Source organism: Ammospiza caudacuta, chromosome Z, assembly GCF_027887145.1.
Source record: "Ammospiza caudacuta isolate bAmmCau1 chromosome Z, bAmmCau1.pri, whole genome shotgun sequence".
Lineage (NCBI taxonomy): Eukaryota > Metazoa > Chordata > Aves > Passeriformes > Passerellidae > Ammospiza > Ammospiza caudacuta.
The window spans coordinates 77958425-77977087 of NC_080632.1; the positions used below are offsets into that span (position 1 = coordinate 77958425).

An 18663-nucleotide genomic window follows, 5' to 3' on the forward strand; every position below is an offset into this window, starting at 1 on the left:
ACAGCCAAGTGAGTTGTTAGCAGCAGAGCCCAAAGCCTGTCCTTGACTATGAAAAAGTCCAACTGAAAGCCACAGACAAGGGCATAAGCTGAAGTTTTTGGAAGCAGTAAGGATGTGGGAGAGATTGCTCCAGCTATGAAAGCTGTCCTTGGATTTCCCCTAGTTAAGAGTGGGGAAAAGGTGCTGATAATGCAGCCCTTTGTGTGGCATCAAGGCAGGCCAGGGGGTGGGCTGGGGCCACCCCCACAGCAGCTGACTGCATGGCCCTACAGGGCTACCAGATGATGGGGGGCTGGCAGCCCTCATAGCTGGTGTGGATCCCTGTGCTTGGGCACTGTGCTGTGAGGGAGGAGAGGGGTTGCTCCAGGGGCACCCAGACCCCCAGAGCCGCACAAGGCAGTGTGGCACTCGGTGCTGCCAAGCTACCCCAGCTGCCTCAAGACAAGCCCAGGGGCTCCCCAGGACACTCACTCCAGAAAGCCTGGTTTGTGCTTCTGCTCGTTGTATGGCCCAAACTGGATCTGGCACTGGTAGCCAGCAAACTCACAGGCTTTGTCAAAGGAGACAGGGTGGGAACCGTTCAGAATGTCATCACGAGCCTGTTTGGGAATAGAAGACACCATTGTGGGCTGGGCAGCCATGCAGCCCTGTCACTGCTCTCCTCCATATCAAGCACATGTTTTACAGACTTAAAAGAAGTGGTTCTAAAAAACAGGTGTATGTAGGACCAGGCTGCTCTCCAGAGGCATCAAGCCTGGGGGAGGAACAGCAGCAGCATTTCAGGATGGTTCCTACCAGACAGAGCTGACTGGCATTCCCTGGGGAGATCTGGAGTATACAAAGGACAGGGCTGGGATAGCCAGTATTGGCTCTTAGCCAGGACATAGCTGGGTATCCCAAAGTACCTCCCCATCATGGCTCCTGACAAAACCTTCAGCCACCAGACTTGTCAGGGGCTGGCAGGAGGCAGTGGAACCAGGTGCTCTGGGAAGCTATACCTGCACATAGAGCAGGTTGAGCTGCACAGGATCTCTCGAGTCCACGTTCTGATCAGAGTAGAAGAACTTGCGCCGCAGCAGCAGTGTTTCATTGTCATCGATGCCTTGCTCACGGAGGGTCCGGCCGTGATCCAGCCAGTTCACTGCAGACAATGCCAGGGTGTGAGTAGGGACAGGCACTAAGGCACAGCTGGTCCTGGCCCTGGGGCTGCTTATGCTGAGTGAGGAATGGATGTCTGCCTGATGCATCCCAGCTCTCACCCGTCTGCCCTGGGCCCACAGGCAGGAGATATTCTAGGAAGTGTAGACACATGTTCCTTCATGCACATGTTTCTCCCCACACCCTCTTCCCCTTACAGGGGTCCCTATTCCCCTCCCCCAAGGCTGTCGGCACAGGCTGACCCCATTCCCAGTACACCTACACTCATCATCTGTGTGCAACTTCTGTTTGAGCTTTTCCATCTTCTTCTCATCTCGCAGCAAGGTCTTGTCCTTCTTGAGGGTGCCAGTAACCTCTTCTTTCTTCTCTTCCATGATCTCCCGTACAAGTGAGTACTCATCATAGTTGGTGATGCCTGCAAGAGATCAGAGAACCAAACTCAGAAGGACTGTTCTGCCAAACACAGAGCACGGAGCAACGCAGGGGTGCAGAGCAGTATCTCCTCCCTAGAGTCACGCACCCCTCAGATACCCCTGCTGCCAGGCCATCTGCAACAGAGCTGCTGCTGCTTCTCCCCCAGAAGCCTGTCAGATTCTGCCATTCTTTCCCCACCTCCTTTCTTCCCCCCTGTCACTGTCCTCTCCTCACCAATCCGGGCACATATTGTCATGAGCATGTCCGTGACAGTTTTGGAGTCATCCACCATCACTGTTTTCACTGTCCCATCCAGCATGCGGATCTTCAGGGGCCGCTGCTTCTTCTTGTACTCCATGGTATCCTGCAGGCACAGCAGAGCACAGCTACCAGCAGTGGCACCAGTGCAGGGCACCCACACCCCACAGTCAGGCAAACAGCTCCCCCCTGCCTGGTGCAATAGTGGGGTGACAGGGCGTGCTGCAGGGCATAACACAAGGCAGTACAGCAGGCACCCACACCACCTCCACGCCATGAGCAAGACATCCAACCATGGAGCGAAGGATGCAGCTGGAAGGATGTGGGATGGATACTTACCCCATTGCGAAGCATGTAGTAGTCCAGAGCCTTCCCAGCCTCCAGCCAGATCCCTTTCTTTGGGTCTTCATCCGAGAGGAAGAGCCCAAAATCATTGGCTGAAAAACAGGTACAGTCTCTAACAGGGTAGTCCTGAGCAGCATAAGGCCACCCCAATGCCACTCTGTGCCCAGGAATATGCACCGGAGCAAGCCAGTGTGTGAAGCACAGCAGCCCTGTGAAGGCTGAAGCCCAAACCTAATGACAAACAAAGTTGGCACGCAAGCTCTGAGGTTTTACCACAGTTATCTGTGGAAAAAATCATCTGCAGCATGCCTACGCAATGTTGAACTTGGAACTGACAGACACAACAGAAGGAAGAGCTTGCAGTTGGGGCTGACAGCTCTCTGAAATCTTCAGTGCAATGTGTAGTAGTAATGAAAGCAAGGTAGTAAAATGCTGGGGGATCACCAGGAAGGGTGCTGGGAACTGGTCTATAAAATCTAGGCAATCCACACTTAGAGTACTCTGGTGGTAGGGTCTGCATCTCCTCAGGACACAGTACAGTTTGAAAAGACAGAGAGACAACCTGAATGATGGAACCTAGAGGAGCTGGGACTCCTTTCTTTGCTGAACGAGAACCAGCTCAAGGCTTACAAGGTCTCAGAGGTGGTGAGTAAATATCATTCACCAAATCCTGCTCCCTCAGGGTGGAGTGCCTGGTGAAAGGGCTGCTGCTGGATCCTCGCCAGTGACTCCCCAGCTCAGGCCTACAGGGACAGGCCCGTTTTTATGTAGCAAGAGGCCAGGACCACGCCTGGCTTTGCCCTGGAAAGGTCCTTCTCCACCTCTGCAACAATCCTGCGCCGCAGGCTGTCTTGGTTGGCTATGTTTATAACTCGTCATCTTGTTGGCAGCTCTCTTTGGGGAGGGACAAATTCCTGAGCCGCCCTGCGCCTGCCTGGCTAACACTGCTGTTAAGATCCTACTAAACAGGGAGCAAAAAAAATCATGAAAGCTTGCCATTTTATTTTTGAAGTAAAAAAAGAACAACAAAAAACCAAACTGTTTTCAAAGCAAATTCCAAGAGGATAAATCCAAAGCGCTGAAAACTGAGCAGCTTGCCCCAGATCCATGGGTTGGGCAGGGAGAGGCACTTCCTGAGACAGAGTAAGAGCAAAGCTGGAAACTTACACCAAAGCTCCCCCAGCCCAAAGGTGACAAAAAAACAGGGCAGCTCAAAAAAGGAGCCCAAGTGCCACTGTGTAAGAAACAGCAAAGAGAAGTAAAAGCTGCAAGGAACACACAGGAAAAGAAAGGCTGTGAGCAACTGAAAAGGAACGCAGGAATAAGAAGTTCCCTTTAAGGCCTTCCCCTTGCTGCTTTTTTTATAAACAGGCTGGCTCACACCCAGGAGCAGGAAATGCAATGCTCCTTCCAACACCACTATAGCCCTGCATATCCAAAGACATCAAGTCCCTTGCTGAAGCTGAAAGCCATAGTCTGCTGGACTGCTGACCAGCCGGGCATGGTATAAGAAGGCATTTCCTTTCAACCTCAAGGAATGTGCTGCTCCCAGATGTCGCTGCACTCCCCCTCCTCTTCCCACGACTCTTGACCTCCACTTTGCTGTCTCTCCTCCATGGCACAGCCGCTTCTGGGGGTTTCAGGGACTCAGGAGAGCCCCTGAGACAGCGTCCCAGAGCTCCAACCCCCCATCCATGATGGGGACAGGCCACATCCGCGTGGGTGTGAGTCACATCATGAGCTCATGAGCTATAGACTAAATTGTGAGCCTAGCGGCAGCAAGAAAATACTGGAGCTGAGGCAGCCTAGAAAGGTAATGGAGCACCAGCAGGGGTCTGGCAGAGAGCTGCCAGCGGGATACAGACCAAGGGGAGATTATATATAGCCCAAGAAATCAAAAATTAACTCAAATGTTTTATTAATGTTTGCTATTACCCCTGCAACTGTTTAAACTCACATATCCCTAGCTAGTGGTGATGAATGTAAGTAGGACGGAAGAGCAGAGACAGAAAGGGCAGTGGACTCAAATTGCTTAAAGAGTTATTTCACTTCCAAATGTAGTTTCCTAACTTCTAAACACACAAACTTTTTTCTGGGATGTTGAGGAGGGAGTCTGAGAAACTCAGACCCTCACATCAACTGGGCAAGAGGACTTGGACCCCACTCCTCCCACCCCACCACTTCTCTGGCAAAGTGCCAGAGAGGCACAGACAGAAAAGAAAAGGGAGACGAGTGAAATGCCAGGAGCTAAGCCAAGGCAGCCCTGGCATGGCAGCCAGTCCCACCATGGACTTACACTGTCCTATCTGTGCCTCAGGCACCCGCTCACGGATCATGCGGCAGGCATCGTACACCATGGTGGAGGGCTCAAACTGCATCGTCTTCACCACATTGCCAATGCTGATCTTCAGCGAGAGGGCAACCATGGTGGCGGCTGGGCTGTCCCCACTCCTGCGTCACCTGCTGGAGGAGACAGACGGTGAGCTCTGATGGCTGGCCCCAAACAGTGTGCAGTGTGCTTGCTCCCTCCCCCTTTGGCAGCACCTGAAAGCCAGGATTCAGCTTCCAGTGGCAAGAAAGGGCTGCAGCCTGTGCTGGCAAGCTGTGAGGTCCCACCTTCCAGACCTGGGACCTGAGCCCAGCACTGGGACCCCCACCTCCTTGCCCTAAGGTCCTAAAGCCAAATTTACTTGCCTTGTGGGAATGACAGCAGCTGGTACCCAAGAAAGATACTGCCAGGGAAAGGAAGTGAGGATGAGGGAGCACACTAGATAAGCTGTGAGAGCATGATGGAAGGGGTTATAATTAAACCTGCCATGACACAGAAGCCACAAGAGGAAAACCAAGCTTTGACCCAGAGCTGGCAGGGCCCTGCCCCAGCTATCAGGACCCCTCATGTCGCCAGCAGACGGTGCTGAGCTGGCAGCCTGAGTACAGAGGGATGGAAAAGCCTGAAGCTGCACAGGGAGGCAAGATAAGGGCACCAGGCATTGAATTCACACATTAAATTCAATTACCTGGGAAAAGCACCAATCACACCCAAGGTGTGCTCATGAGATCTGGTATCTGGCAGCAGATCCCAGCCCAAGGCACAGGGCAATGCACAGGAGGGCAAGGGACCACCTGTGACAGGTCTCAATGCATGGGCATACAAGAGCCAGACCATGACATCTGAAAAAGGACTCAAGCAGAATCCAGCTTGAAGGATCAGCTTCATAGAACAGAATCACAGAATCATCAGGGTTGGAAGATCACCTAGTCCAACCACCCACGTAGCACTACCACAGTAAACCCTAAATCACTAGATCATATCACCTAACACCAGATCCAGACACCTCTTAAACACCTCCAGGGATGGTGACTCCACCACCTCCCCGGACAACCTACTCCAATGCCTCATCACATTAACAGTGATTTTTTTTTTTAATATCTAATCTGAACCTTCCCTGTCTCAACTTAAGGCTATTTCCTCTTGTCCTCTCACTGCAGGCATGGCAGGAGAGACCGGCCCCCATCTCAATATAACCTCCTATCAGGTAGTTGCAGAGTTCAGGCTTAAAGGATTGCACAGAGCAGCTTCTGAGCAAGCGTTCCTCAACAGAGCTCCAACACACCAGAGCTTTAATAACACCTAATCAGAACTGCAATATCTGTATTGCAGAGTAAAAGCTGAAAGAAGTAACAGAAGTAAAAGGAGGTCATATGTAAGTGCTCCACTTGCCTGATGCAGCTTGTAAGAGCCTTTCCCTTCACAGATCTACTGTGAAACAGGTTTCAGTGCTTTCCCAAGTTGCCAAACCCCTCAGAGTCCCTCCCAAGTCCTTTGCTCCTGCCCCACTACTCCATGCCTCCCTCAGAATTCCCTGTCTGGCCCAACCCGATGCTCTCCAGCAGGGACACGCCTTTTCCCCTCCCTGAGTGCCTGCTCATACAGAGCGAGTCCCCTGTTCTGCTGACCCAGGCTGCCTTGTCCTTAAACTCCAGTGATGGGAGGATGCAAGAGCACTGGTGGGATACACATCTGCTTATTCTCTTTTAGATTCATTTGCTCCTGCCAGACTTCCTATTATGGCTGTCAGGGAAAGCTGATCTTGCATCCTCAGCCTGGCCTGGGAAGGTTCTTGGGTAAAATGTGCTGGCAGCCTTCCTCGCAGTGCAGCAGCACTTGGTGAGTCTGTACATCCCTCCCCAGTGCTGCCAGCTCCAGTCCACCTGGGAGGGGGTACACCAGCAGCAGGCTGCTCTCAAACACAGACCTGAGCAGCCTAGGGGCAGGATCCGTGTCCAGTTCTGGCCAGGAGCAAGTCAGAGGGCAGGGGCTCTGCTCCTGCAGAGCCATAAAGCCACGCTGGTGGTGCAGGGTGGGAGGCAGGGACCAAGGAGCGTGCCGCCTCCGCCAGCACATGGAGCGGCTCCAGCTCTGCATTCCTGAGCCGTTCTGCAATGTTTCTGCGGAGGCCCGTGGCCCCCACTGTCTCCGCTGCTGAGGAATGAAATGCACTTCAGCTCCAGAGCCCATCGGTGGAGGGAAGGAGGTGGCAGAGGCACTCGCCCGTGCCATTGCCATCTATCCGGAAGCACTAGCAAAGCTGTGGGGCTGAACAAACGAGGAACACCCTGTCATGGAAAGGGTTTTCCAAGTATTTTATGTGCAGGGCAGGCTGCTGCAGTCACCAGGCCAACTTCTCTACATCTAAAAATATTCTCAAGTTGAGCATAAAGCTGCTTTCCATCCCTCTGCAGGAAAAGGAGAACATGCCACTGACAAGACAAGGTCAGAGACCATGGAGGAAGGAGTGGAGGACGTCAGACAGTAGAGAGGAACTGAGAGGAGCCAGGACATCTGCCACTAGTTCTGCATCCGCTTCTTGCCCTCACAAAGCCACCCAAAACCAGGCATGCACCAGAGGCACCCCTTAGCACACCCTTCACAGGGGTCACTGTGCTTCCCAAGACCCCACAAGAAGATGACTGCTCAAGCCTTCCCACTCCCAAACACAAAAATATTACAGAGGTCAGCAGGGAAGATGCTGATGACATCAAGGAAAACCTCAGAAAAAAGGAAGATGGTTCACTTCAATTTCCATATTTTATGGAAAAAGTCAAGGCTCTAGCAGCTGAACTTTGCTCACAGCAGTGTCTAGAGTAGAAACATCCTCTGCTGCAAAAGGACACCCTCTCAAACCGGGGTGAGGTTTGCCAGCAAAATGTGGCAACTAATCACACAAGGTTGGCAACTTGGTCCCTACAGATCTCTCCCCTCTGTGAACCATGTGGAGAGAGAAAAGCTGGACTGGATGTAACAAATGAGACAGCGTGGGAGCCTGGCACTGCAAACCAGAAAAAAAAAGGACAGCGAAAGTCAAGCTGTCCCCCTAGAAAGAAGAAAAACAAAAAACCCAAACAAACCAAGTCTTGATGAACACACACCAAATTTTTGCTGGCTCACCTCCAGAGAAAGCAAACCCATTCTCAGTCAAACCTATTCTCAATCACATTGTCAGTATGCAAAAACAGATAAGGCACCAAAACAGCCGGGTTAACACATTTCTGCATTTTACAGCAAGTTGTGTACAACCCTTTTTGAACCACGGGCACACTTCTGAGCCAATCGCAAGGTGATGACAGGGACGGGTTAACCTTGGTGTGGTCCCACCACTTCCCCCAGGAGCTGCTGTGGCTTCCTCCTCCATCGCACCCCACGCAAGGTGAGCAAAACCGAGACAGCAGCAGAGGCCTCCGGGCTCTGCCTGAGGGCAGGCTCAGTGCAGGCAGGGCTGCGGGCAGATGGGACCTGTGCGGCCCAAGGCACCACCGTGACATTGCCAGGGACACAGACAGTGGGTTTTTGGTCACGTGATGGAATTACTGTATTTTTGTCGGAGGAGTTCACTGCTGCAGTAACGGTTACGTGGAAGCGTATGTGTGTTAAAAGACAAAAAAATCAAGCAGAATTCAACTGTGGACACCTGGAACACTTGTGATGAGTTTCCAGAAAAAGCTGCAAATCTTCAGATGCAACAGTTCTGCCATTTTTATTACGTTCTCTCTTAAGGGATTCTCCAAAAGAAGTCTTGTAATGGAGTTTGGTTTTTTCCCTCTTTTTTTAATGTCAATACCAGATTTCACATGGGAAAAGCCCCACTGTGGACACCCCCTGGACTGGGAGCTGGCTGCAGGAAGCTTTATCTGCTGCAAACCATCCCAGTGTTGGGGTTTTCCACAGGCACAGCCACTGGCACAGCTAGGAAGATACCAGGCCACCAAAACGCAATGTCTGCAGCAGTGGTTTGGCCATTATGTCAGCATGTGCACTCCAGCAGCATCAACAGGGTCAAAAAGAAGCCAGACTAGGCTCTGGCTGGGTTCTCCAGTGCAGGACCAGTACACAGAGCCACAGCAGGCACTGAGGCAGACAGAGCTCAGCCCTGCACCAATGGGAAGGCTGAGCCAGCAGCCCCAGCTGGTTTAGTGTCACACGCTGGTGAGACCGTTCAGCCCAGTTCCTCTTTCCCAGCTGCATGTCCACGTCAGATGGGAGGACAGTTTCTTCCAGCCGAGCTAAGCTTGCTCCCGGGGAGCATGAGTGGCTGTCAAGGCCAGACACAGCACCCCTGTGACCACTCCACTGTTGCCCATGGCTAGGACAGGAGCATCGTCTCACTCCTGCAGGGAGGGCAGCCCTGCTCTGCATGGGAAATGGGCAGGGGCCAGGCAGCTGGGCTGGAGGATCGCAGCCGCAGCCTGCCTGCCTGCTCACATGCACTGAGCTGAAGCAGCTCCAGCTATTGACTGCCAACATTTCGCACACATCTCACATCCTGTCTGCTCCTGCTGGGCATCCCTTGACCTCCAAAGGAACGGAGCACAAATCGTGGCACCTCTAGACTGCCCATGATGCAGGCAGGCATGAAAGCCAGTGGGACTCCAGCCACAGCCTCCCCTGCATCCTTAGCAAGCTGGTCCTCTAGCACAGGACCCTAAGAGCGGGGATTGAGGTGCAGTTCATGCTGTCATGACCTCTGGAAAGCACTGGGTGCCCTGATCTGGGCACCCATGGTTCCCACAACAAGCAACTTGCCCAGCATTGTGCTGTTGGGCAGGCAGAAAGGTGAAAGAAAGAAGAGAGCATGTTTGCATTCTGGGGTCATTTCACCCAGCAGCCACCAAAGCTCAGTTCTGAAAAGAAGGGCATCCCACAGGATCCTCTTCCCCTTTCCCCAACCTTCCCACTCCCCCTTCTCTAAATCTAATGGGATGTGTCACTTTGGGAAGCACCAGATTCCCGCCGCTGCCATTCAGCAAGGGAACGGAGTGCTTGACTGGTGCTTCCCATGCACCATCACACATTCGCTTAGCACTTGGGCACTTTCACCCTATGACCTGGCAGGCAGTCTGAACCCTTCACTGGGCAACTCACAGCTTTTGGCAAAACTAAAGATCCCAAAAATATGTGCCCTCCCCTTCTCAGCAGCGAGGCTCGGAGAGAGAGAAGGGAGTAAACAATTATCGCTACCAAATATGGGTCTAACAGCCAGCGATGAAGCCACGGCAGAAGCATGTAGACATCCTGCCGGCAGATTCAAAGGGATAGGGAATTTGCAAGGGCTGGGGCAGGATCCGGCAGGGAACAGCCAGAGGATGGGGCAGCGTTTCCCCCTGCTTGGTTAGTTGCTTCGGCCGGGACAAGGGGGCGATCCACGCCTTCCCCGACTGGGGCAATTCCCATCCTGCCTGGGAACCACCCCAGCGCCCCATCCCGGGCCAGCTGTGTGTCCTGGTGGGAACTGCTGCGGTGACCTCCCTGGCTTCGGTATGGCCATGGGAAGTGCTGTGCCCTCGTGTCCCACCCAAAACCACGCAGCAGGACACAGACACCCTTGCCACTCGCTGTTCCCCACGTCCTGGCAGGGTGAGCGGGGTGCCGGGGGAAAAGCTGCGCCTGGCGTGCCCCAAATTCCCCAAGGTCCGCGGACCGTCGGCCACGGCCAGGCTTGTCCAGTTGGGTCCCCAGGGACCCCCGAGGTGAGGATGCTGCCCCGGGCCTCGCCACGGTGGACTCCAGGCCCGAGCCTGGTGAGGCAGGGCAAGGGCAGGGCCGGGGATAACGTGGCCAGGGATAACGTGGCCGCGCCAGCCCGTGCTGCCCCGGAGCCTCCAGTGGGCGTCGGTGCTCGGGTGGCGCCGGCCCCAGGGGCGATCTGGGCATGCCAGAGTGAACCCCGGAAGCCCTCCGGTCACGGCAGCCCCGCGGACAAGCCCCGGTTGGAGCAGGGAAACCCCGGTAACCGGAAAGCTGCTTCCTCCCTGCCTCCCCGCCATTTACCGGGCGGGGTGCAGGGCAGGGTTCCCGAGACATCCGTTTCCGGCAGCCCCCCGAGAGCCAGGGCACTGCCGGCCCGCAGGACCCCACTCTGCAGCCCCCCCTCCCCGATTACCGGGACACCGTGTGTCCTCCGTCCCCCGTCCCCGTACCTTTGCGCGGGCAGGAGCAGCGCGGCGGCCCCGCGACGCTGAGGGGAGCTGAGCGGGCGGCACCGCCCGCTTCCCGCCCCCCCGCTGCGCATGCGCCAGAACACGGCGCGCCACGGGGTGACACGGCACGGCCGCGCACCATGCCCCGGGGCTGCGCTCCACCCGGACACCGCGCCACGGGCATCCCGCTCCCACGGACAGCGCTACTCTGTGCCCGCGCGGCCTGGCCCGACGGCCCGGGGCTGGGCACGGTTCCGCGCCCGCGCAGCGTGGCCGTACTCCACCCGCTGCTCGCACCGCACCCCCGGGCGCCCGGGCGCCCACCCGCCCCGGGACACCCCCAGGGCCTCGCATGACCCCGGACCCACCGCCCTCCCCTCTACTCGTCTCCCCCATCCCATCCCCTCCCATCCCATCCCCTCCCCTCCCCTCCCCTCCTTTCCCCGCCCGCTCCGCGCTCCCGCCGCTCGCGCGCGCTCCCGGCGCCCCCCCCATTCCTCCCCCAACCAATGAGCGACCGGGGCGTCAGCGCGGGAGGGGCAGGGACGATGCGCGCGGGGCCCGCTGGGAGACCGGGTGACGTCACCGCGGTGCGTTGGGGGAGGCGAGGCTGAGGTTGAGGCTGAGGTGAGGGGCTGGAGGGCGTCGGCCTCGGCCGCGGTTCGGGGCTCCGCTGCTGGGAGGGTCCAGGAGGCCCGGGGATCAGGGGATCCGGGTCCGGCCCACGGCCAGGGCTGAGACGGGCTGCTTGGTTCTCCTCGGGTGGGTGTCCCGGCCTCTGCGCTCCTTCTGCCGCACCTGCTCCTCCTGTTCCTGTGCTGGCCCTGCTGCCCGCCTGGCGCACACTCCCTGGGGGGAAGCTGCTCCTGTGGAAGCCATGGGTCCTGACATTGCCCGGATTTGCCCAGCTCCTCTTGTTGCTGAACTTTCTGCTGGCAGCTCTTCCCTCAATCAGCAGGCGCAGCCGCCCTGGCGGGGGACTGCCCTGACCTTCTGGTTCTGGGTGGGATTTCAGGTGGTTTTGGTGGTATTCTATTTTTTATGGGGTTTTTTGGGTTTCTTTTTTTCCAGACCGTGGCACTTGACAGCTAGATGTGAAAGCTTAGCAGTGCTGATGGAGAGGTGCGATGGATGCCTGCGCTCTGACAGCCTGAGCACTGCCTGGGCTGAGGCGTCGCCCACCAGCCGGCCGGGCTGATCCCGGTGAGCGCCATGCGGGGCCGCATCTCCTCAGGGTCCGAGGCTCCTGGGCCATGTCTTGTCAGGACATAACAGCAGCCGCCGGAGCTGGGGCCGGACAGAGCTGAAGCTGCCACACAGGTGCACAAGGGCCAGGCAGGGTTGGCTGCAAGTCCCTCCCTGCCCTCGGAGTGCCTGTGGCCGCCTCCAGCCACCGAGCTCTGCTGCTCTCCTGCAGCTGGGCCCTGACGTCCTTGGCAGCAGGAACAGCTCTCCAGGTCACTCCTCAGGGCTGAGAGACTCTTTAGCAGTGTCTGATCCCTACAGCAAGGTAAGGAGTATTTTACTTTCAGCTTAAAGGTATATTGCGTGCTAGTGACATTTATATATGTCCATCTATTTATTTAATTCAATATCGACTTATTTATTACAAGTATGGTAAATAGTACAAGGTTTGACAGCTGTTTGAATTGCTAAGTCTAGGTCTGTCAAATCATTAATCACTGTTCAATGATCACTTAATCGCCGTTTGATTGCCATTTAATTTTTCTTCAGTCATTGATTACTTAGAATTTGATCATAATTTAGTAATTTACAGAATCTCTGTAGTTAAAACCTCAACAGTGACTGTTCTTAATTTTCATGGGACAAGAAGGTCTCCCTGCTGGCTGCACACCAGGGGTTATGGCACCTTCAGGCTTCTGTGGAACAGCAGAATCTTGCATGCTCTCCACACCATTGAGTCTGGGATTGTTTCACTTTTCCTCTCCTTCCTTCAGCTTTTATGCTCTGGGTGGATGGAGCGTGGCTCCTGTGGCTGGGTCCCAATAATCTCATGGGGAAAATACTGTATTGTTGTCACTGGTGGTGCTGTAATAGCCTGGCTGGAGAAATACTTGTGAACTGCCCATCCCTGCTGTTGACATTGCATGGGGGTACTTTGTCTATAGGGTCTGAGAGACACCTTAAAGCAAGGCTGGTGTCTCCTGTTGTGCCTGTGCTCACTTTGGGTGTCGTGCTCAGATGTCGTGCCCAGAGGAACTGGATGCCCTGGCAGATGTGGATCTGCTTGACTTTCTTTTGAAGGATGATGCTCCCTGCCCTGAAATCCCAGGGGAGCAGAATGGTCTGCTGGAAGACTGGGGCCTGCCAATGCCTGAGGTGAGTTCTTTGTGAGGAATTGCTGCTGAGCTGAGGTTTAGGAGGTTTGTCTCCCTGCTGAGTAAAAGCTGTTCCTCTGCAGCTCCTGGACAAGGAGATGGATGACTTCATCAGCTCACTGCTGAGCCCTTTAGAAGATGAACCAGACAGGCTCAGTTATTTGCCTGCCAACAATGACAGCAGCATTTCTGAGGATCAGCATCTGTCCCATTGCCTTGGTAGCAATTTTGCCAGCCAAGACATTGTGCTGGTTGATCATAACTACTCCCTTCACCAGGACTGGCCTGCACTGGAAAGTGTGAGGTCTGATGTGACAGAAGGAGATGTTACCATTGAGCTAGGTGAGTGATGTGAATGGACTCTTTCTGCCCTGGCTGCAGGCAGAAGAGAGAAAAGCAGTCCCATACTGGTTTGTTTTGGTGGGTGTCAGGCAGAGATGGAGGGAGCCGAGAGTAGAGGCTTTCTGTAGTTGTAAAATTGCTATTTCATGCCACTCAAAGCTGGCTGGTCAGGTGCTGCCTCAGTGGGGCCCAGCATTTGACTTGTCTTTCCTTCCCCAGGGGCATGGGTGGGTTTGGAAGGCACAAGTGAGGCACTGGAACAGAGCACCACTTCCCCTGTTGCTGTTGCCGTGGAAGATGAACCCCAGCTTGTGCCTGGATCCATGGTACAGGTACTGATTCCCATGCCTGTGGACCCCAGCCTTTGCTTCTCACATCTCTCCTTCTCTTCTGACTTGGCTCCTATGAGGCGTATTGCTGAGGGAAAGCATGACGTTACTGATTCCAGTTCTTTGTGTCTGCTGCATGCCCTTGCTGGCCTAGGATGGACTCCCTGTTTTATACATTCTCAGTAGGCTTTTTTTTGCTGTTTTCTAGTCTGACTTCCCAGAGCTGGTCCTGACAGAGGAGGAGAAGCAGCTTCTGGAGAAAGAAGGTGTTATATTACCAACCTGTCTGCCACTGACCAAAGTGAGTTCTCACTAGAACCAAACAGACCACTCAAATGTATCAGGTAGTGTAGGGGTTTGAAACCGCAGGACAGTACCTTGATGAGAATATTGGTGTCCAGGTGCTGCATTCAGGGCAGTGTTCATCTGGGCTTGGTGTCCTTTTCCTTCTTTTGAGTCCAGGGTGTCATCCATGTGCACAGCAGCTTCTGGCTGCTGTCAGTCTCCCTACTCATGGCTGTTTGCAGGAGGCAGTTACACCACAGTGCCTCCAGCTATTTTTTTCCTGCTTGCCTAGTGGCTTGTGGTCTGTGTGCTTTTAATTTTCCGTAGGTACACCTTATTTTCGATAAGTCATGGAAGCTGCTGGCTGCATCAGCAGGCCAGGGTTTGCCTTGCAGTTTATTCAGCGGTGTGGGAAGGACAGAGGACACGAGCACTAGGGCTGGTCACTGATATGTGAGGGTAGTCTGAGAGGGTGGGATTGCCAGCACCCTGGGATTGCTGTTAATGAGGTGATCCTTGCAGGCTGAGGAGCGAGTTCTGAGGAAAGTGCGTCGTAAGATTCGGAACAAGCAGGCAGCTCAGGATAGTCGTCGCCGCAGGAAGATCTATGTAGATGGCCTGGAAAACAGGTATGCTCACATAGCAGTGTCATCCAACACTGAGGGGAGCCATATGTTCTTTTATGGATCCTTGGCAGAATGATGATGGCCCTAAATTGTCATTTCAGCCAGAACCTCATTTTCCTATCATGTTACGATTAGTATAGCAGACGGTTTGTGAGTAGAGTGCACAGTTTCTCTACAAGCAGAATCAATGTAGTACAGGCTATAACTGCTGCAATACAGGATCTATCATATGACTTAACTTACAATTTCTAATCACCTTCATTCTAATACGTCTTAACTTATAATTTCTAGTCACCCAGGCCCTCTGCAGATGAGATCAGATCTTAATAGATGGTTCTCTGTATTAATATAATGATCATAACGTAGATTCAAAAATGATACAAATAATACAAGTCTCTCCCTCAGTCATGGGAGGAAGCAGGCAGTGGTAGATGTGTCCTTGAGCAGAGGGCTTGTGATCTGTCCAGCAGAAATCCTACTCCTAAGATGCCCTTAGGACTTTCTAATTGCTTGATTTTGTGGACAGTGCACTCTGTGCTGTTGTGCTTTCCTGCTCTGTGATAGGGCTGTCAGCGACACAGAGCTGGCTGTGTGCTTGTGACCTTCAGGACTGGTAAGGGAAGGGCCTGTGCCCAGGGACTTTCAGGCTGGCAGGGAGAGGAAGAAGAAATCTGTTTGTTTTGGTACTTGGTGCACAGGACCTTCAGTGCCTGATAACAAGGGACAGGGAATGAATACATGACTTGTCAGAGAATGGTAGCTCCCCACCTGCCTGGCCTTAGTTGTGCTGATGACATTGCCAGGTCTGGGATCAGGGGGTGCCTGTTACAAGCTGCTGTGCTGTTCAGCTGCTGGGCTGCTGTCACCCTCAGCAAAAAGTGAGGCTGGCTCTGTGGGGCAAGAGCTCCCTGCAGAGGGTTCAGAACACCAGGATGAAGCCTGTCTGGTTCTGTTGTGCTTGGAGATGGCCCAGAGCTTGCTCTGTTCAAGTCAGGTAGCTGACCTGCCAGGGCAAATGTGTTTTCAGGTCAGGCTAGCTAGTAATACAGCCTGATGTCACAGATCTGCAGGGCTAGTGTGATGCTAAGAGTGAGCATCCATAGGGGTTAACCAACTGGATTCAATCAATCCTGCTTCTCTGCAGTACTGGCAGGTCTTCATTCCTGCCCATATCTCGTATGAGGTGGTGCTGTCTGGGCTTTGCTGCACATGATACCAGGTGGACCCCAGGACCAATTTTGTCTGCCCCAGCCACCCAGAGGTGGTGTCTGATGTGAAGTCTCCACTGTTGACCAACAAAATATCTCTGTTTTTCCCCTACACCTCTCATCCTTCCTGGGAAGGGTGGCAGCCTGCACAGCTGAAAACCATGAACTGGAGAAGAAGGTGCAGCAACTGCAGAAGCAGAACATGTGAGTTTGTCTTGTTGGGTTTGGCAGGAGAAGTGGTGGGGAAGGCTGTTCCTGTTCTCAGGACTGTGGCCTGTCCCTGGCTGCAGAGGGTGGAGGGAAATGTACAGGTGTAGGTCCACCTGCTGTGCTAACCTGCATTTCCTGCTCTACTGCAGGTCACTGCTCAGGCAGTTGCAGAAACTGCAGGCGTTGGTGAGACGGTCCGCCCCCAAAACTACCAAAAGAAAAACCTGCACCATGGTAAGTGGCTTCAGCCCCAGTGTCCGTGGAGGAGTTCCTGCTGTCCTCACAAGATAGGGAGAGAGGTATTTATTGCATTTAGTGATGCCTGTCCATCTCCTTTGCTGAGATTGTGCTGATCTTTCTGCTTCCAGATCCTGGTTCTGTCCTTCTGCCTCATTCTGTCTCCCAGCATCCGCTTACCCGGGAGTGTGGAGCCACAGCAGGAGCTCAAGGGTGAGTGAGTGCCCAGGCTGGGGCTGAGGTGTGGCTCCAGGTGAAGTGCTGCCTTCCCCAGAGACAGCCTGAGCTCTGGGGTGCTTCCAACTGAGCATCCCCTTGCCTGGGGTTACAACTAGGTTTTTCTTGCTGTCTTGCCCCAGCTCTGGACTCTTCCTCAGCCCTGCTGCAGAGGCCTGCCTGAAAGCAGGGCCCTGTGCCAGGGGCGGTGCAAGGACAGGAGAGTTCCGGTCCCTCTTGGAGCACAAACTGTGCTTGTGCCTGGCAGCTGTGCAGCATCCTCTCCCCACCTCCCCTGGGAAGAGGAAGTCCTGGTTAAACAGTTTGTCCTCTCTCCTGGGCTCTGTGGTAGCTCCATGCTTAGCACAGGAGGGTGGGAGGCTGGAAATGACGGAGTTGGCTCTACCTCTCTTACAGTGCTGTCACGGCAGATCCGCGAGTTTCCGAACCAGGGAGCACCTGATGTCCAGCATGACACGGAACTGGAGGGCTTCAGCCCAGAGCCTGGAGACTCCTTGCTGTTGGGCAACCTCAGTCAGTCATGGGAAGAGGGGCAGAGTCCACTTAACTCCAGTCCCAGATCTTTCAACAGCAACTCATCCTCTGACCCTCCGATAGCAGCAGGCTCCAAGCCGGGCCCGCCCCAGAGTGACCCTTTGCCAGCAGCAGTGTTGGTGCCATGGAAATCCAAGGGTCAGGAGTGGGTAGAACACCCTGACAGAGTTCTCATCCAGCAGCACCATGCCAATGAGATGTGACCAGTGCTGCATCCTGCTCCTTGGGATGATACTGGGCATCCCGTGGAGCAGGGACAGATCTGCAGTAACAGATTATCTCTCCAAGCAGTTTCTTCTGAATACTCTTCTCATTGCCAGTGACTCAGAGGGTTTACCAGGAAGGAATTGATCTGACATTTTTTATCCGACTCCATCTGACATGGGACAGGAAATTCTGAGAATTTCACTGGGGCTGCTGATGTGGCTTGCAGCCCAGAGTGCATCTGGTGGCTTGTGTGGATGAGCTGTGGCAGGGAGAGTGGAGGCAGTCGGACTGAGATGCCAGTACTTGGTCTGACTGGATGCAGCTGGCAGTGGAGGCTGCTGCCCTGCTTCTTCACTGCCCAGCTGGAGATGAAGGCACTTCCTAGTCTGTGTTGTGGCCCCAAACATATGTTCCATGTCAGTGCTCCTTAATCCTGCAGTGTTGCCTGATTTCTAAGGTGTGAGGGAGCAGTTTGACCTTCAGTGCTCTCACAGGAGTAGTCCTGCCTGCTGCTGCGACAGACCCAGCATGTCACCTGTTCCTGCTAGCTTTTGAGCCATGGCCACAGCTCCCAGCCTGGCTAGAGGAGGTAATTTGGAGTCCTTCCTGAGCCATGTGTGCTGTTTGCCTACTGTAAGGGCTGAGCCTTTCATCTCCTGCAGGCTTTTGGGCTTCAGGGAGCAGGCATGCCCTGAGCCAGACTGCTGAGGCAGCGTGTTCAGAGAGCAGCAGAGCTGCTTGCTCTTTTGAAGGCTTTCCTGGCCACAGGACAGTTTCAAAGCCAGGTCCTTGTGTGCCCAAGCCTTGCTGTGCTGGCTGGTGATGCAGTCAATGGTTCTGGGTTGAACAGAAGCACTTTGAGCTGGTGAGCAGTGTCTTTGCCAGAGTGCAGCTTAGTGGTACCTGTAGAGATGTCCTTGTCCTACTGCAGGACATTCCGTAAAGTCATATAGAATGGTTTGGATTGGAAGGGGCCTCTAAAGGTCATCTGGTCCAGTTCTCCGTGCAATGAGCAGGGATAGCTTCAAATTGGATCAGAATAATAATGAATAGCTTCCTTATTAATAGAGTCTAAATAAATATTAATGGTGTGTGACTGTGTCCTCTCTGGTTGTTTTGGCAAGGTGCTGGGCTGCTGGGGCTCTACATGGGGCTGGGAGCCTTGTGGGTGAAACCCAGGGGAGGTTTGGGGGCAATCCCTCTCAGAGCAATGCAGGGGAAGTCGCCTAGCTGTGGCTCTGCACAGGGGTGTGTTGAGGCACAGTGTGGGTTTGCAGGGCTGCTGCTTTGCTCTCACCCCGCTTCAAAGGTGCAAAAGCACTCTTGGAGAAAAGTGTATGTGGTGAGCAGCCAGCACCCACCACGCACACGCAAGCCTCCAGCGCTGCGGAAGCAGCAGCTTCCCCTGGCGGAAGCGCGAGGAGCCGGTGTCAGCCCCGCCGCTGCTTTCGTAATGGGA

The 18663-nt window shown here is 54.3% G+C and overlaps 2 protein-coding genes across 5 annotated transcripts in view; one reads left to right on the forward strand and one right to left on the reverse strand.

The window, feature by feature from the left end:
- TLN1 (talin 1) overlaps nucleotides 1-10693 on the reverse strand; it is a 34829-nt gene extending 24136 nt beyond the window's left edge. Inside the window, exons 1-7 of one of the 2 annotated variants that reach the window (XM_058824255.1) lie at nucleotides 10651-10693; nucleotides 4472-4638; nucleotides 2170-2267; nucleotides 1807-1936; nucleotides 1421-1573; nucleotides 999-1141; nucleotides 472-599 (exon numbers count right to left, since the gene is read on the reverse strand). In XM_058824255.1, the coding sequence (XP_058680238.1) occupies nucleotides 472-599; nucleotides 999-1141; nucleotides 1421-1573; nucleotides 1807-1936; nucleotides 2170-2267; nucleotides 4472-4601 (782 nt within the window). In that variant the 5' untranslated portion in view covers nucleotides 4602-4638; nucleotides 10651-10693. The remainder of the gene's footprint in view (nucleotides 1-471; nucleotides 600-998; nucleotides 1142-1420; nucleotides 1574-1806; nucleotides 1937-2169; nucleotides 2268-4471; nucleotides 4639-10650) is intronic. The other variant, XM_058824254.1, reaches the window with a different exon arrangement.
- A 519-nt stretch (nucleotides 10694-11212) lies between these two features.
- On the forward strand, nucleotides 11213-18289 carry CREB3 (cAMP responsive element binding protein 3). 3 transcript variants are annotated; one of them, XM_058823797.1, is made up of 11 exons: nucleotides 11213-11277; nucleotides 11722-12160; nucleotides 12853-12990; nucleotides 13073-13331; nucleotides 13551-13663; nucleotides 13869-13961; nucleotides 14468-14574; nucleotides 15915-15983; nucleotides 16139-16223; nucleotides 16358-16439; nucleotides 16860-18289. In XM_058823797.1, exons 3-11 carry the CDS (start codon nucleotides 12853-12855, stop codon nucleotides 17198-17200), a joined length of 1287 nt encoding a protein of 428 aa, XP_058679780.1. In that variant the 5' UTR covers nucleotides 11213-11277; nucleotides 11722-12160; the 3' UTR covers nucleotides 17201-18289. The 3 variants fall into 3 exon arrangements, with proteins under 3 accessions (XP_058679780.1, XP_058679781.1, XP_058679782.1); XM_058823798.1 differs by lacking the exon at nucleotides 11213-11277 and adding an exon at nucleotides 11337-11412; XM_058823799.1 differs by lacking the exon at nucleotides 11213-11277 and having other exon boundaries at nucleotides 11721-11853; nucleotides 12068-12160.
- Nucleotides 18290-18663: the final 374 nt, after the last annotated feature.

Excerpts from the sequence above, each read along its gene's own strand:
- CREB3 (XM_058823797.1), top strand. The coding sequence starts at position 12,853 with ATGTCGTGCCCAGAGGAACTGGATGCCCTGGCAGATGTGGATCTGCTT. Across the intron at positions 13,962-14,467 it reads CCTGTCTGCCACTGACCAAA|GCTGAGGAGCGAGTTCTGAG; the intron begins GTGAGTTCTCAC and ends TGATCCTTGCAG. Across the intron at positions 14,575-15,914 it reads GTAGATGGCCTGGAAAACAG|GGTGGCAGCCTGCACAGCTG; the intron begins GTATGCTCACAT and ends CTTCCTGGGAAG.